Consider the following 17,283-nt stretch of genomic DNA (forward strand, 5'->3'; position numbering starts at 1 on the left):
ACGAGTGTGTGAAATGCCTTTTTTCTGCCCAGGAAACCTGGTACTGGCATGGAGACGTCAGCGCTGACAACGTGGTCATGAGCGGCGTCAAGTGTTCGGGGACGGAGATGTCCCTGGCCCACTGTCGTCACGATGGAGCCCACGTCTCCTGTCCCAGAGGAGGCGGTCGCTTTGGTGCTGGTGTGTCCTGCTCGGAGAGTGAGTAACGCAGGTTTTATTTCATTTTTGCATAAGTGTTTACCCTGAGACAGGCAGGAGAAAGGGGGGTGGCCTTGGATATAGAATCATAGGATCATTTTGGTTGGAAGAGACTCTCAAGATCATCAAGTCCACCCATTCCCCCACCCCTGGCACTGCCCCGTGTCCCTGAGAACCTCATGTCCGTCTGTCCAACGCCACCAGGGGTTGTGACTCCACCACTGCCCTGGGCAGCCTGTTCCAATGCCCCACAGCCCTTTGGGGAAGAAATTATCCCAAATTTCCAACCTCAGCCTCCCCTGGCGCAACTGGAGGCCACTTCCTCTCATCCTGTTGCTTGTTCGAGGTCAAAACAGCGGCAAATTCCTGCTGGCGGGGCTGAGAAATACCATGCAAGGAATGGGCTGCATCTCTCGCAGACACTTTTGGGTTTGGTTTTTTTTTTTAGCAGCTCATCAATTAATTTCAAACCTGCTTTCCCCCACGCCAGCTGCGCCGGACCTGGTGCTCAACGCGGAGCTGGTGGAGCAGACGGCGTACCTGGAGGACCGGCCGATGTTCATGCTGCAGTGCGCGCTGGAGGAGAACTGCCTGGCCAGCTCGGCCGTCAACACCTCCGTCACCTCGGGGTACCGGCGCCTGCTGCGCTTCTCCTCCCAGATCCACAACAACGGCCAGTCCGACTTCCGCCCCAAAAACGGCCGCCACGCCTGGGTCTGGCACGACTGTCACCGGTGAGCGCCACAGAAATTGGGTTGGTGCGGCCGGCGTCTCCTCCGTCCCTCTCTGCTGCCTGGGGGGATGTTTTGCTGCGTTAGGGCAGTGGGGATCCTCTGACAGCAGAAAACCAGCTTATTACTGTAGGAATTATAATATAGAACTGGTATGTGGTGTGCAGCTCTCATTGGGAGAGATGTATGCGCAAGGGCAGTATATACATGGGGATATGCGTATAGAAGCATGTGCCTACAGACCCGCTGCGTGCAGGAAGGTGCAGCCATCTGAGCAAATTCCCTCACCTGGGAAAGGACTCAAGAACACGCTGTAATTCTGCTTTTTTTAAAAAAAATGCATCTCGACCCCACGTAAACTGTGTACAGCTGGGAGACTGTGTTGTGCTTATTTTTGACAAACAGTAAATTCACCCCCATAAATGCATCATTTTTCAGGGGGACGCCGACAGTTTCAGCCAAAGTAAATCAGAAAGAGGAAAGGGAGCTGGAACCAAGCCATCCAGATGCTTTCCTTCTGAAACGATAGCTTGTTATACAGTTGATCTTCTCTAATTTGGGGTGAAAAGGAGCTAAGTAACTCACAGTGCAAAGCTCTTGTCCTGCTGCTGTTAAGACTTACACTTTGTGAAAACATTAGAAAAGTAAATTCTCAAATCCAGGAGCCCTTTCTAGTCTCGTGTGAGTGAGGTGGGAGGTGCAGGGAGCTCCGCGTCGCTCTGAAGCTTCAGATCGTGGCGTGGGGCAAATTCTGGCCACTTTTCCTGCAGACGGGTTGGTTTGTAATATTGGCAGAACTAAAACCTGAGCAGCGTGGAACCCAAGGTCATTAGAAAATGGAGTGTTCAGGGGAGGATGCTTGGACATGTTTCTGCCTTTCTGACCCTGCTGGGAAGGGCCTGGGGGAAGATTTGGGCACCACGAGGCTTTGAGCACATCGCAGGGTGGTTAAAAAGGCTTGCAGCAATTTGGGAGAGACTTTGTGAGCGAGGTGAGACTGGGGAAGCATCAGGGAGATGCCGAGAGCCATCTGGGGGCTTTAAACTGGATTCTGTTTACACAGAGGAGGATGAACTCAGCTCCTCTTCAGTCTTTCCAGTCTGTAAACACTAGGATGCAAACACCGCTTTGAGTGATTCAGACATATTTCAGAAACTGAGTCAGACTTGAGAAACTCTAGTTTTTCTCGGAGGCAGCCAAATTAAGCAGCCTCAAAGCCAACAGCTCAGAATGCCGCTGCTTTCCTCCCTCCATCACTGGGAGCTTCTGTTTAGTTGGCTTTTGATGTGGAAGTAGAGCAAAAAATGGGAAAGACCTGTAGCAGGGAGTGGAAAGTGATTAACTTCTGGCAGGTGGCTTTTTTTTTAGTGTTGTGTTTGCGGGTTGTTTTGGTTAGGGGAAAGGCAGGAGGTAAGAAGAATCTCGGTCTCTAAAGGAAAAATTTCCTCCTCTTCCCTCCTTGCTCCTCCTTTACCTTGTAAATATGTGCACAGAGTGATGCTGCAATGACGGTTGGAAGCTTTTAAGCCATGACTATTTTTAGAGCTGGAAAGGAGGATTTTTGCACTGTTTTCTCCCTTTTTGTGTGTGTTTTTTTTTTTTTTTTTTTTAAAACTCCTAAGCAACACCTTTTGAATGAAGCTCTGTCTGTGCAGTTGCATCACTCAGGGCTGTGGTCTCTACTTTTGCTAGTCTGGGGTTTACAGCCCAAATTATGTGCTCTGTCCTAACTTGCCATGCCCAGGAGAGCTGGAGCGTTCCTGATCGCAGCCCGGGCCGAGTTGACACTAACATGTCCCCGTTTAAAATTATGAGACGTCTCACGTGTGAACGCAGCTGTCAGATTATTTAGATCTGAGCGGGGCGAGTGCCGAGAGAAGCTGGTTCCATCTGTTGTTAGTTTGCTGCCAATAAATTTACATTCCGCTGCTTCAAAAGAAATAAATAAATACAAATAGCCAGGTTGCCGGTCTGGGTACGTCCAGCTCTGTTTGCAAGGCGAAATATTTCTCGTTCTGGTAAACGACGGGGCTTCTAGAAGTGATGACGGCTTTGATTTTATTTTTTTTTTTTACTTCCCTTCCTTGCCATTATCCTGGGCTGGCTGGGGCTCTCCCTGGAACAGCTTTAGCACTTGATATAGAAACAAATATCCAGGCCAGGAGCCAGCATGGGCGATGGTGCCACATGCGATTCTGCCCAGGGGAATATTTCCTGGCTGTGGTTTCTCTCTCGGTATTTACCCCCGTGGGGATGGTGAAATTCCTGGCCCGAGGGATGAAACAGCACAAAGAGTCAACTCTGGGCTGTTCAAATCCAAGTCCGGTGCCGCAGCCACCGATCGTCTCTGCTGGGACAGCCTGTTAGACCTGGTAATGATGATAAAGAGGCGTCTGTTTTCCCTAAAGATCCTTCTCCCTGTCTGTGCCTCGCAGGCATTACCACAGCATGGAGGTTTTTACCCACTACGACCTGTTGAACCTCAACGGGACCAAGGTGGCCGAGGGACACAAAGCCAGCTTCTGTCTGGAGGACACCGAGTGCGAAGCAGGTTCGTTTGCCAGAGCCCTTTGCGCTGGGAATTTATTGCTAATTTTAGGTTTTCAGACCTCAGCTCCTTACATCCTTACACTGAACGGCTCTGAAAACCTACATGTGCTTTTTCTGATTCCTGTAAAGTGAGAAATTCCAAAATGTGCCTCTGGGTGATGAGGTACAGAAGGTGGCAGCTCCTCCCGTGCGGTTAAGCAGTACATAGATTATATTTTCATACAAGGCATTAAGCAAAACGCTGTTCTATTAAATCTCATCCAAAATCCCATGCCCTGGAGCTTATCGCCGTCTATGGGAGCTGGAGAACAACGTGTCCAAGGGTGGGAAATGCCCAGCGTGACCCACTGTGAATCCAACCCTTTTTGCCATTAACTCTTCTCATTTAGATGTGCAAAAACAGTACGAATGCGCCAATTTTGGTGAACAAGGCATCACGGTGGGGTGCTGGGACGTGTACCGGCACGACATCGACTGCCAGTGGATCGATATCACCGACATCCCCCCGGGCGATTACCTCTTCCAGGTAGGGGAGAAAATGCATTTGTGACACCGCCCTTGCTTTTCTCTTATCCATTAGGGATAGATAACTAGCGGGTTTATTTGTACATCTACAGTAATATAAATTTATGATTGCAAAGATTCCCCGGATACCTAAAAGCTAAAGAATTACCCAAGAGGACCAAGTCTTACCAGATCACGTACCTTCCCCATGTGAAAAATCTTTGGAAATCTGCACCCAGCTAATATTTGATGGTTTTACACACTCCACGTGCAGCTAACGTGAATACGCTGCATTACATCTCACATTATATATGCACAGCATCCCACTGTCATCTCGTATGAAGTTTTTGAGCTGTTTGTAAACAACACTCGCTTCATTTGGGGATAAAATAGTGCTATTTTCATGGTGTTTGCATGAGGAGTTAAGACTGTGCCTACAGTCTATTTAGTGCAAGTGGGTGGAGTAGGGAGAATTCTTTAGTTCTAAAAACAGCCAATTAAACTAGAGAGGAGTGAAGAGGAATTATTTTTGTCTGCGCTGCTATTGTGTGAAATGTAGAGAAGGTGTCAGAGGGTGTGATCTTGGTCTGGCTTTAATCGAGAAGTTTCTCCTTGCAAAATGAGTTATTTCTGGTTTGTTTTGTTTTTTTAAAATATTATGGTGTAATGAAAAAGCTGATTCTCAGTCTGACTAGTAAGTGTCATATCTCATCCACCTTTAAATAACTTTATGCTGTGTTTCTCTATCACTCCCTAGGTTGTCATCAACCCAAACTATGAAGTTGCTGAATCCGATTATTCGAACAACGTGATGAAGTGCAGGAGCCGGTACGACGGCGAGCGCATCTGGATGTACAACTGCCACATAGGTGAGAGTCGCTTCTGCAGGGGAAGGTTTAAGGCTCTCCAAGGAGTGTTTTTCCTGAAAAAAATCCATGTAACCACTGAATTTTTTTCCTATTAATTGCTTGGGGTTTTTTTAAGAAAATGCTCGTGTGTCGCACTTCAGATTGTGACCTAGTTCAGAAAAGCCGAACCCACTTAATTTGGATGAACAGGCACTTAAGTGTTGGATGGGTTCTCCAGCTGGGCTTGAAAAGATTTCTATTTAAAAATAGGTGTATTTAGCTTTCATTGTCTCACCTGATTTTTTTAAGCAACAAAAATTAGCAGTGAAATTGAGGGTAGTTTGTAGTTTGGTCTTCCAAATATATAAGGCTAGATCCAGTACTCCTGGGGACTCTTAGCTGTTCTGGAAGATTTAATTAATGCATACATTAATTTGCCCATCTAGTCCTCGCTTTGAGCCCTTCATTTTCACAGCGTTTTTTGCAGATGACACACAATTCAGTGTGTTCTCTGCCGTGTGTTGCAAACTCTCTGCCACCCCCTGCTCATCCTCTCTCCGTCCCCTCCCCAGGCGGCTCCTTCAGCGACGAGACGGAGCAGAAGTTCGATCACTTCAGCGGACTCACAAATAACAAGGTGTCCACCCGATAGAACCGCGTCACCTCCCACCCCACTATTTAAAGAAGCGAGGTTTCCTGCTTCGGTGATTTCCCTAACCACTGCACACGAAAGAAAGAAAATCAAGCAAACAATCAAACTCTAAATTAGCAAGGTAAATTATTTCCTGAAGATGCCTTCCTTCCCAGTTTAGGTGCTCAGGCCACCGTGCATCTCTAATTCCAGTCCTAAATACTGCGGTCCTTAGGAGCGGGATTTTAAACTCTACTCAGCTCCGTATCTTCGCTGTTCCAACCTTCTCCAGAAAGATTTCTCCCTCCACTTGGCAGCACCATCTTTATTCCCAGACACAGCAAACACAATTTGCCTCTGTTTGGGTCCCGCCAACCTAAATGTGTCTTTACCGTTCGTCTTCTCCAAGGCATTAATCTCGTTACCTTTCAGCTCTTTTGACTCAAGCTTGAACACACCATTGATGCAAATGCCTCCATTTGTGACGCTGCTTCTCGAACACAGCTAATCCTCAGCACCACCACTGATTAATCCATTTTAGCAAAGACAGACAGGGAAAAAAAACCAAACCAAACCAAAACAAAAGGAGCAGCTTTTTCTCAGCAGAACAGCATAAAGCATAATTTAATACTCTTGAAACTCTTGCATTCAACAACCAACCCCCAGCACAATCTCTGCAGCGGAGCAGCTCGTGCAGAACTGTTTTCTGCTCCGACCTCCACCGTGACATCCCGAAGACTTTGCCGATCTCCTGATGATGAATCCACTGGGCTGGGAAACCCCATTCCACAGTAAGCTATTCGCCCAAAAGATTCTACGTGTCTAAATATTACCTTCTAAGCTGGATATTCCCTCCGTCTTTCCTTTAAAGGATTAATTTAGTTTAAGGCCTCGTAGCGTTGCTTCATGGGATCATCATCAGGGATCTGGACCTGTGCCGCCGGCCCCACCTCTGTAAGTTGCCTTGGAAAGGATTTTTTACACTCGGTAAATTCATCATGGTGCTAAGTGTGTTCCTCTGTTTGTTTGAGGACACGCGTCGCTACACATTTTCAGACACAGCTACTTGAATAAAAACGTTTTACCCAGAAAAATGTTTTATATGCCATTTGTGTATTTCTACTCCATGACAGTTTAGGGCCATGTTCACAATTCCTGGTTCTGAAGGTTTTTTTCCCCCCTGTTGTTTATACAGAAGACTTCTACAAGCAGCTAAATTAAATGACTAATTGTAGCCGACCGTTTCAGCCCCCAGGATGATTGAAACGGGCTGAATAACCCACCTCACAGGGCTGTTGTGAGGCTTCCAGAGTGCACAAGTCTTCTGCTATTCCTGTCATTTATCCAGTGGCATCGAGCAAAGGTTTTTAGCCTGTGTTTCTTTTTGGAAAACTCCATTTTGTTCTCCAGATGCAGCAAAAGCAGAGCCTGAGACAAGGTGGAAGCTCAACTGCTGCTGCCACAACGTGTCTTGACAACTTTCCTTGCTGCACAAAGCAAGTCAGGCTCTTTGAACACTATGTAAATACGGAGGAAAAAAACCCTGAAAGCCACTTGCGTTGTCAGTTTTCGGGGATATCTTAACAGTAACATTACAACAAAGTAAACACTAAACATTTTTTTTTTTTGACTCCTGCAGATGCTCTGTTCTTGCTTACAGCTGAATTTTGGCCAAGGAGATGTAATTCCCTTAATCTAATGCTTTTTTTTTTTTTAATTTATAAAGCAGCCTGACTTTCTGCAAGTGCCCCAGTGAGTAACAAGAGCAGGGCAAGATGCTCCCTAATAAAGAGCTAACAGCCCTCAGAGGGCTTTGCGCTCAACACCTCATTAATAATAAACTTTAATAAACATCCCAACTTCAGAAATTAAAAAAAAAACCCAGCGCTAATCCATAAGAGAAACATCCCCCGTGGCAACTCACTGTTCCGCATGCGGTTTAAATATCTACACATCTTTGCTTGGTTTGTTTTTTAAAGCCGAGATGGGTTTATTCCTCTTGGTCCGGGTTTTCGGGCAGGAGCGTTTCGGCGTCCGGCTGCTTGTGCTTCAGCCCCAGCGCCCGCGTCACCAGCCGCTTGGCCACCGCCGTGTCCGTCTGGGGCCGCTCCTTGGCCAGCTGCAGGAGTTCTGGGCAAGAAAAGGGCGAAAAACGTTCAATTAGCGCTTGTTGGGGAACAGGCTTGTGCCTAAACCTTAAGCTTCATAGACAGAAGGGGCGATTTCTATTTGCTTAGTTCCTTTCCAGAATTATAGCATATATATATATATATATATAAAAAAATAGCATATTTATATATATAAACCAGCATATTTATATATATAAAATAGCATATTTGTGTGTGTGTATATATATATATATATATTTTCTATCCCTGGCAAAATTCAGCAAGCCGCATCTCCGAGAACAAAATGAAGCTGCGCAGTCCAACCAATTTATCTCCATGCACAGGAAGGTTTGATCGCAATTTAAACTAATGAAACCCAGCTCAATCCTTCGAAAGCAGCAAGGAAAAAAAGAAAAATATATCTGAATGTTTTTAAGAATAATCGCTAAATCTATCAGGTGCTTTGGGAAAGCCCTTTGGCCAGTAACCTCTATTTTCTGGTAGACACCCGGCTTGCTATGGTTTCATCTTACACAAAATAAATACACCAAAACTTTACCAAGTCCACATTAGTCTGGATTTGGCAATTATCTACTCATTTATCAGCAACTGTTTGCAAATTTATTATCCAGTTAGCAATGGGGGCTTTGCTTGCTTTTTCTGAAGTTTTTATGAATAAAGGCAGCTTGAAGAAAAAGAGGCAGACTCAAAGCTTGGAAAAATCAAACTGCTGCTCCTTCTTGACAAAGCTCAACATAAAAAATTTTTAAAAAATAAGGAAGAGACACTGTCAGCTAATTAAGATCCAAATTTGTATTTGGAAATACAAAATTTGCTACTTAAACTAAATACGGAGTTTTATAGAACGCTCCCCAGAAGTTTATAACCTGATTCCGAATTGTGCCCATCAGCGACAGCAACGAGAATCAGGAGGAGCGAGAATGAAACCAGATGGAGGATACAAAGCTAAATCCAACTCTTTGACCTTTCATTGAAATTCAGCAGCCTTCAAAACTCAGGAACTTCTCACTGTGACAGTGTCCAATTAAAGCGTTAATAGCAAAATCTGTTTCGACCGCAATGTACCATAGAAATAACAGTGTAGTCGTGTGTTCAAAGTCTCTGCTGCTCCGAGATTCATGGCATTTCTTTACTGTGGCAAGTGTAACTGATTACAGTATGATTTTAAAAGGCAATAAAATAAATCAAACAACATCACTGGCTGAGCTTCACAATTTCTCCCTTCACCTGGTACCAAATAAAATCACACCGACCACAGAATGGAATTGCTGCTGGTTTTGTCTCATCTATTATCTGTAGCAGAGAAACCTCCCGGGCACGTTTATGGCATTTGCTGCGGTTTTTTTTCCACATAACTATGCTACAAGTTGGCTGAAAATATTGGTTTAAAAAAAATGAATTTGCAGGTTTTTACTGCAAACCCTACACAACAGCTCCCTGTCCTGCAATGCCAATAAAACTACATTAAAAAAATATATATATGCTGGTCATTCATATATATTTCCCCATTTAACTTGTCATGGTGACCCTCACGATATAGAAGACTGGTAAACCAAGAAATAACACTAATAATAATTAAAAAGCTTGTCTTACTTGGTCGCTGAAGTGCCTTGACCTTCGACTGCTTCGTTGCGTGGATCAGCGGTCGGATCTTTAAAGCCGAATAACGTCGGCCCAGGGCTTGAGATGCTGCAAAGAACCAAGATTGCTGAATAGTGGTGGCTTTAATCATAAAAAACCCAGTCCGTGGTAAAATAACACTGAATCATTGGAGCTTCAGCGGCTGATGCGTTATCGCCAGACTTGGACTAAAACAGCTGCACTCACCTCGGTCACTTAAATCACACAGAAAGAGGCCCGAGAAAACATAAAAGACAACTCTGTCCTTATTAGACTAAATGCCAAGAAAAAAGCGTAAGTTTTTGGGCTGAACGTGCTGGACGGAAACTCCTCTTGGGACGGCTCGGAGCTGAACTTGGGGTGTTTGTCCCCAGAAAAGTCACTTTGCTGCCTGACCCACCAGCCATCGTGCTTGGAAGGTCCCCAGGTTATTGTAAACCGGCAGGAATTTCGGCTGGTTGTAAGAGAAAAAAAAACCCTGAAATGGCAAAACATTAATTTCTAGAAACGCCGCGTGAGTCACCCGTTGTCCAAAGTTTCCCTGATTATTACCTGAGCCAATTAAAAACCTGAGTTCCCACCCAACGGCGCGGCAATTCCAGCTTCTCGAGCCTTAAATCAAGTAACCAGAACCACCCTTAAGCCCGAGCGTGAGGATCGACAGCCGCGCGTCGCAAACCAGTACAGGCTCCCTCCGTCCCAGTACCAACCAGTCACCCACCTGTCGACGGGCTGCAGAAGATTCCCAGGGCGTGCGTGTCGTCCACCCACTGGATCTTGAGACCGCTCTCGCTGAAATAAAAAGGCCAGAGAATAATATTCATTAATTAGAAATAAAAAAAGAGAAGGAGGAGGAGGAGGAAGGAGGAGGAGGAAGAAGGAGGAGGAGGAAGAAGGAGGAGGAGGAAGAAGGAGGAGGAGGAGGAGGAGGAGGAAGGAGGAGGAGGAAGGAGGAGGAGGAAGGAGGAGGAGCACAAAACCCAACCAAAACACGCCGCACAATAAAACCCATCACCCACCCTGTGTTACCAAGAGTATGTAATATTTTTATCCAGAAACAGCTGATCTTTTCAAAGCATTACACCCATTTTACAAGAGGGGAAAGGAAGGAACAGGAGAATATGAAATATGCCCCTTTCAAGCCCACAATCTACGATTTCTCCATCAGCTGCCCTCATGAATTCTCCTTTTCTTCTAAAAAAAAAACCCCTTGGCCAAAATCAACCTCGATTTCAGGGACTGACTCCTAACACAAAACTGTTCTTTGCCGTTTATGTCGCGCTTTACAAAGACAACGCGATCACTCGGCCGTATACAATAAAAAACGAGCGATTCATAGAAGTGGTTTACGAAGCCCACGGGGAAGAGACCGATGTGAAAAATCTAATAAAGTGTCAGCGGAAAATGCCGGTTTGGGAGTGGGGAGTTCAAAGATTTTCCTGCAGCTCAGGAAATACAAATAATATCAACTGCTCAGATCAGATCTGTCAATTTTCAGCTCGGTTTCATTCTCACAGCAAGCGGAAAAAATACATTAGAGGAAATGTGCACAACAGCCGGCTGCTTATTTAAAATGTAAATCATGGGTTTTAAGTTAAGGGATCCATAGAGGTGAAGCGTCCACAGCTAAGACACCAGGGATATAAAGAGAGGAGGAGGATGGTGGGAGGAAAACAGGGAGAGGAGAAACCAGACACTGATTCTGCGCAGTCCGGCAGAGCCGAGACTAATTCTGAGCTGCACTAAGCCAAGTTTATCACCAACCCTGGGCTGGACTTTGTCCTGGCCCTGCGACTAATCCAACATCACTCCCTCCGTTCCCCGTATTTACATTAAAAATCTTATCTCCAGCAGCAGAATTGAGCCTTTTATTCTTGCAAAGATTGATGCACGCACATAATTTCACTCAGGCACCGGCACACGAGAAAAAAGCAGCTCCTAGAAAGCACCTAAAGACTCACTTAAGTCAGGGCAGTAGGAATAACCCCGCGCGGAGATAATTATGACAGAGCCCTGGAGAACCCCTTGTGTTCTAAACCACGCACAAACCGCAGGAAAACGTCCTTTAATAAGGCACAGAAAGAGCGTAAGACATAAGAGCGCGAAGGCAAACCCCAAATTAAAAATCAATCCGATTCTGTTGCGCGTTTGGGTCTGCGATGTGCTCAGGTACTCACTGGAAATCCGAGAGCGCTTCCAGCAGGTCCTCGGTTTTCAGCGCCGGGGAGAAGTCGTAGATTTCGGTGACGTGGCCGAAATCCCCCTCGCCGAGCTGCGCGTCACCGTAGCTGGCATAGTCAAAGCTGATCTTCTCGATGCTGACGTCCTTCACGGTCAAATAACCCACGATCTGAGACGAGCGAAAAAGAAACGGTAATTTTAAAAAATTAATTACCTTTTTTTTTTTAAAAAAAAAAAAATCATGTTTCGGTTCAAAGGGCAATTCTCCAGGAGAAGAACGTCCTTGCCAGGGGTTCAGCAGCCGCCGCAGCGCGGGGACTCCCCTCCCACAAATGCCTTCCCCTCCGGTGACTCCCGAGCCACCTTTTTTTATCCCCAAAATCTCTCCCCGCAGCAAAAAAAAAAAAAAAAAAAAAGGCAACGAAAGCGCTACCTCCGCGACGAGCTCGGCCGTGCAGCCGTCCTCGAGGCCGCCCTGCCCGGGGACACCCGCGTCCTCCTCATCACCCGCGGACAAGCGCGGCTCGTGCCACAGCGCATCGGCCAAGCCCGAGCGCTCCTCGTCCCCTTGGGCCACCGGCACCGTCCCCACGCGGTTCTGCTCCGGAGCGGCCGCGTTCTGCTCCTCGGGAGCCGACGGGTGGGGTTCGGGGGGGACTAAAGGCTCGTTCTGGGCTTCTGGGGGGTTGTGGAGTTGGGTTTGCCCAACGCTGGGGCGCTCTCGGTCTTGGCTTTGCAGCTCGGAGAAAATCTTGGCTCCCGCCGCCGTGCCCGCGCTCGCCACGTCCTCACCACGTTCTGCAGATGGGGCCGCGATTGCGCCGCTCTCCAGGGCACCGGCGCGGCTTTTCTCTTGGTTTTCCAGCACCGGCGATGCTGCAGCGCGGTCTGTACAGTTACTGGTGCCGCTTTCGGACGGGGAGGAGGTTTCGCTGCCCCCCAAAACGCCGGCATCCCGGCTGGTTTGCTCTTCAGCTTGCGCTTGGCACAGGGTCGTGCTGCTTTCTGGTATAATAACGTTGTCGCGGCGTCGGTCTTGCTCTTCTGCTTCAGTTGGCTTTTTATTGTGGAGAGAAGAAAGGGAATCTGAACAGTCTTTATCCTGATTTTCCTGCCCAGAGGAATCGTTACTATTCGCTAACGTCGGGACATCCGTACAGCACGGGGGACGTTCGTTGTTTGCGTCATCATTATTTTTTCCCAAAAATCCCTCTTCTCCAGGCTCCTGTCTCTTGCCGAGGGCCACGGGGACACCAGCTGGGCTGCCCTCAGATTTATCCCATTCCTCCTGCGCATCCGCAACCAAAGCTTTAAGGCAAATCTCTTCTTTTTCCGCCTCGGCGCCGCCGGCCGCCGGGCTCTCCTGCTCCCCCCAGTCCCCCCTTTTGCGCATCGCTTTGGGGACGTAAAGGGCTTTGTCTGGTTTCTTCCTGGGCGGCCTTTTGATCCTGCCGGAGCCCACGCGGGGGGCGTCCCCGCGCGCGTCCCCAGCGCGCCACTGCCGGCCCCCCCGGCCCCACGGCTGCGGGGGGCGCGGGGCTCTCGGGGGGTTGCTGCTGGGTTTGGGGTCACTGGTCTCACTGGGCAGCCTGGGAGCGAGAGAACGGCAAGACGTGAGCAGGAGAACCCAAATAACGGGGCGTTTGGAAAGAGAGAGGGGAGAAAAAACATCAAATCCAGGTAGAAATCGGCAGACGGCGGAAAGGAAAAGAGCCTCTGAAATGAAGAAATAAACTTAACAGCAGAGGCAATGATACTGTTAAGCGCATTCTTTATTTTATCAGAACACTGGGGATCATCCTCCACGAGTGCTCCAAAGGCTGGATGCTCTTGCGTTGCTTATATTCACATAATTATTACATATTACGTTACATCCTTTCAAGGTCCCTTCCAATCCCTAACATTCCGTGATCCTGTGATATACACTACAGTCGTTAAAAACTTTGACATACATCTATACTAAGAAATAACTGTGATGATAGTTATTGTTTAGTTTCTCACTTACAATACATCTATTAATTATTAGTTAAATATAAACTAAGCGCTCTGCTTCTAAACAATGTATCACTTAATCTTCCGTCTCCCTCTTGCCGTGCAGAATGATCTAAAAGTTGAAAATTATCCCCTCGTTTTGCAGGTGGTCAGAAAGCGCTTATCACGTCGATTGGTTAACGATGGGTACGTATTTGTAACTTAATCACAGCAGCTTCTCTTCACCTCTGCTGCCTTAAGGACTGGGATACGCTATTGGTATTATTTGTGGAAAAGCATCAGGCGAACTTCATGCCCGTGAGCCTGAATAAAAACTCATGGCTAAAAAGAATTGATGCATGTACCGCACCTGACGGCCGAGTGGCAGATCACCGTCCTCCTCCTCCATCCTTCTCCCACGGAAAAGCTGCTCAGCAAATCCACGTTGTCCACGGTGCGATGGATCAGGTACCGGAGGCGACTGGACAGCGGGGGGAACAGCAGCACCCTGCGGGGAGAGAGGGACCATGGGCAACATCCACGGAGGAAAAGGACGGGAATAGCGCAAGGATTTATTAACCTTTCTTCCCCAAGTCATTCCCAGCGCGGGGTTTAAATCCAAGCCCAAAAACCAAGCAGGGCTTTCAGATATTAAAGCGACAAAACCCCTTGTCCATCCTAGACGTCCAGATAGACGCGCTCGCTTTGCACAGAGCCCCAGGCGGCCGGGACTCTCGTTCCTGCCCACATTTGTTCTGGGAATGGCTGGAAAACACCAGCAGAGGGTGATGGTCCCTTCCCCCCAGCCCGAGAAACCAGCAGCCAAAAGAATATGAACGGGTGAATAAACACCACGCTCAATTTCATCGCGTTTAAACGCAGTTTTACAATTCTGGTTTAATTCCTGAGCATCATACAATTGCGATTTTACTTTCTCTGCCAAACTTCTTTTTTAAAAAAAGGCAACGAAACACATATTTAAGGTCGTGACAAGCTGGCAGGAAGCTGAACTAAGCAATCCCACCCCTGCTCCTGCCCGACACCCTCTTTTCAGCTTCAAAGGTCACTGGACCAGGGACCAGGTCCAGTTAAACCCAGCCTAGCCAAAGAAAAACGACGCGGCAACCCAAGGCGATGGGGTTTGGTGCTGGGAGGAGGATCTGGCGCACGGGAAGCCCTGGGCAGAGAGGGGAAATGAAACAAGTTTGATTACAAAACTATTCATTAGAGCTCATCAGGCTGACTAGCGAGCTGGGCCAGGCTGGGGATGGCGCAGAAGCCGCCGGCGTCCAAAATAATTCAAGAGCAAACGGAGAAGGACACACGGCAGAAACCCCGCGGCGAGCCAGAGCCCGCAGGCAACAAACGCTGCTGCCCAAAAACCCAGACGGCGTTTGAGCCCCAAGGAATCGATGCAAAACAGAGACGAGAGTCAGGACGTGCCGCTGCTCCCGGGGTGGCACGAGCCAGCACCCAGGGACCCTCGGGGACCCTCGGGGAGGGGGACACCCCGTGCACGGGCCCCAGGGCTGTGCACCCACCCACCTGTGGTGCTGCCCCTGCAGCATGAAGTGCTCCAGCTCCTCGGTGATCCTGCCCACGAACTCATCCTCGTTGGGCGAGAGGAACACGCCGTCCACGCAGCGCAGCGCCAGGGTGGCGGCGGGCGGGGGGCCTGGGGGGCACGGGGACGCTGGAGACGGGGGCGGGGGGTGCAAGCTGCCCTGCACCCCTGCAAACCTGACCCCCCTCCATGCACCAGCTGCAGCCCTGACCCCCCGCCCTGTGCACCCCTCAACTTCCCTGCGCTGCTCTGGGCGCCCTCCTGCACCCCGGCCCTTGTCCTGGGCACCCCCAGAACCCTCCGCTGCTTTTTGCACCCTATAACCCCCTTCCCCGCGCAGCCCCAGCACCACGTGCTGCTCTGTGCACCCCGTTATCCCCCTTTCCTGTGCACCCCCAGCACCGTGCTGCTTTTTACACCCTGTTACCCCATCCTTGCGCACCCCCAGCACCCTCTAGTACTTTGTGCACCCCACTATCCCCCCCCAGCACCCTCTGCTGCTCTGCACAGCCCATTAACCCCCCCAGCACCTTGTGCGCACCCTATTCCCCCCCCAGCACCCTCTATACACCCCATTAACCCCCAGCACCCCCTGTGCACCCCATTACCCTCCCAGCACCCCCTGTGCACCCCATTCCCCCCCAGCACCCCCTGTGCACCCCATTCCCCCCCAGCACCCTCTATAGACCCCATTATCCCACCCAGCACCCTCTGTACACCCCCATTATCTCCCCAGCATCTTCTATACACCCCAGTATCCCCCAGCACCCTCTATACACCCCATTAACCCCCAGCACCCTCTGTGCACCCCATTCCCCCCCAGCACCCCCTATGCACCCCATTAACCCCCAGCACCCTCTGTGCACCCCATTAACCTCCAGCACCCTCTGTGCACCCCATTAACCTCCAGCACCCTCTGTGCACCCCACTACCCCCCCAGCACCCCCTATGCACCCCATTAACCCCCAGCGTCCCCTATGCACCCCATTACTCTCCCAACACGCTCTGTGCACCCCACTACCCCCCCAGCACCCTCTGTGCACCCCATTCCCCCCCACGCCCCCCCGTGCACCCCATTCCCCCCAGCACTCTCTGTGCACCCCATTACTCTCCCAGCACCCCCTATGCACCCCATTACCCTCCAGCACCCTCTGTACACCCCATTCCCCCCAGCACCCCTATGCACCCCATTCCCCCCACACCCCTATGCACCCCATTCCCCCCACACCCCCCGTGCACCCCATTCCCCCCGCACCCCCCGTGCACCCCATTCCCCTCCAGCACCCTCTGTACACCCCACTCCCCCCCAGCACCCCCATGCACCCCATTCCCCCCACAACCCCCGCGCACCCCATTAACCCCCCACACCCCCCGCGCACCCCATTCCCCTTTTCCCCCCGCACCACGTGCTCTTTCCGCACCCATCACCCCCATCCCCGCCACCCCCATGTGCCCCATTCCCCGCTCCCCCCCCGCATCCCCTCGCCCTCCCCCGACCCCCCCGTGTCCCCCGTGTCCCCCGGGTCCCCCCGTGTCCCCCGCGTCCCCCCGCCGCGCTCACCAGGCCCGGCCGAGCGGCGGATCCCGGCGCCTGCGCCCGGTCCCGGCTCCTCCCGCCGCCCCGCCCCGGGGGGGCCGGCCCGGCCGCGGCCGCTGCCGCTGGGACTCGGAGCGGAGCGTTTTCCCCCGGGAATTAGCGGCGGTGGGAACGCGGGGACACCCCCGGGAACCCCCGACCCCCTGCCGGGCGACACCGCGAATCCACCCCCGAAACACCAAACCCTGCAAAAAAACCCGCATTTTCCTTGATGTTGCACTCACCCGTGTCCCTGGAGGTGGCGGCTCACGGGTGCAGAGAGATTCAAAGTCAGGACATCCACTTGCTCAATTTCCCTGTAACGCAACTCTTCTATAAACAAGTATTAACACTAATGCTTTTCTGTAATTGCAGAGATTCCTCCAGCCAAAAAGTCCCAGAGTTTTTGGCCATCTTTCCTAGGGAGATCAGAGATGCTGAGAGCCTGAGTTTTGGGGTGACCAACTGGTCATCGTTTCAAAAACACCAGGTGAAGCCAATGAGACTTACAGGTGCTAATTATTCTCCCAGTCTCACATTGCTTTCTTAAGGAGTCAATGCAGAAAGCCTGGGAGGGGGGCAATTTGCCCCAGGTGACAGTTTCTGGAAGAGTAAAGGTCTCAAGAATCGAAAATATGTCCCTGTTGCTCCCCAGCATGAGCAGAGGTGGTCACGACCTGGCCCTGAGCTGCTCCCACTGAGATTTCAATTAACGTGTCTTGAAATATATTCATCGGTGATATGCTCAAAGGTAACTAATGACCCTCATTATTTCTCTGG

General features: G+C 49.8%; 2 protein-coding genes across 5 annotated transcripts in view; one reads left to right on the forward strand and one right to left on the reverse strand.

Moving 5' to 3' along the window:
* The window catches only part of LOXL2 (lysyl oxidase like 2), a 46,970-nt gene extending 40,862 nt beyond the window's left edge, over window positions 1-6,108 (forward strand). For all 4 annotated transcript variants that reach the window (XM_065651494.1, XM_065651493.1, XM_065651492.1 and 1 more), the window contains 6 exons: window positions 33-198; window positions 689-932; window positions 3,365-3,480; window positions 3,869-4,005; window positions 4,741-4,852; window positions 5,404-6,108. In XM_065651494.1, the coding sequence (XP_065507566.1) occupies window positions 33-198; window positions 689-932; window positions 3,365-3,480; window positions 3,869-4,005; window positions 4,741-4,852; window positions 5,404-5,483 (855 nt within the window). In that variant the 3' untranslated portion in view covers window positions 5,484-6,108. The remainder of the gene's footprint in view (window positions 1-32; window positions 199-688; window positions 933-3,364; window positions 3,481-3,868; window positions 4,006-4,740; window positions 4,853-5,403) is intronic.
* An 880-nt stretch (window positions 6,109-6,988) lies between these two features.
* On the reverse strand, window positions 6,989-16,976 carry R3HCC1 (R3H domain and coiled-coil containing 1). The gene is made up of 10 exons (XM_065651644.1): window positions 16,970-16,976; window positions 16,749-16,836; window positions 16,489-16,667; window positions 14,909-15,038; window positions 13,734-13,871; window positions 11,826-12,981; window positions 11,389-11,561; window positions 9,933-10,003; window positions 9,185-9,280; window positions 6,989-7,592 (listed from the first exon to the last, which is right to left on the reverse strand). The coding sequence occupies exons 1-10, from the start codon at window positions 16,974-16,976 to the stop codon at window positions 7,453-7,455; spliced, it is 2,178 nt and encodes a 725-aa protein (XP_065507716.1). The 3' UTR covers window positions 6,989-7,452.
* Window positions 16,977-17,283: the final 307 nt, after the last annotated feature.

This window comes from Caloenas nicobarica, chromosome 25 (assembly GCF_036013445.1).
Source record: "Caloenas nicobarica isolate bCalNic1 chromosome 25, bCalNic1.hap1, whole genome shotgun sequence".
Taxonomy (NCBI): domain Eukaryota; kingdom Metazoa; phylum Chordata; class Aves; order Columbiformes; family Columbidae; genus Caloenas; species Caloenas nicobarica.

Coding starts and splice junctions, on each gene's coding strand:
- R3HCC1 (XM_065651644.1), bottom strand. Junction 12,982..13,733: donor ATCTGCCACTCGGCCGTCAG/GTGCGGTACATG, acceptor TCTCGCTCCCAG/GCTGCCCAGTGAGACCAGTG. Junction 11,562..11,825: donor CGGCCGAGCTCGTCGCGGAG/GTAGCGCTTTCG, acceptor CGCTCGTCTCAG/ATCGTGGGTTATTTGACCGT.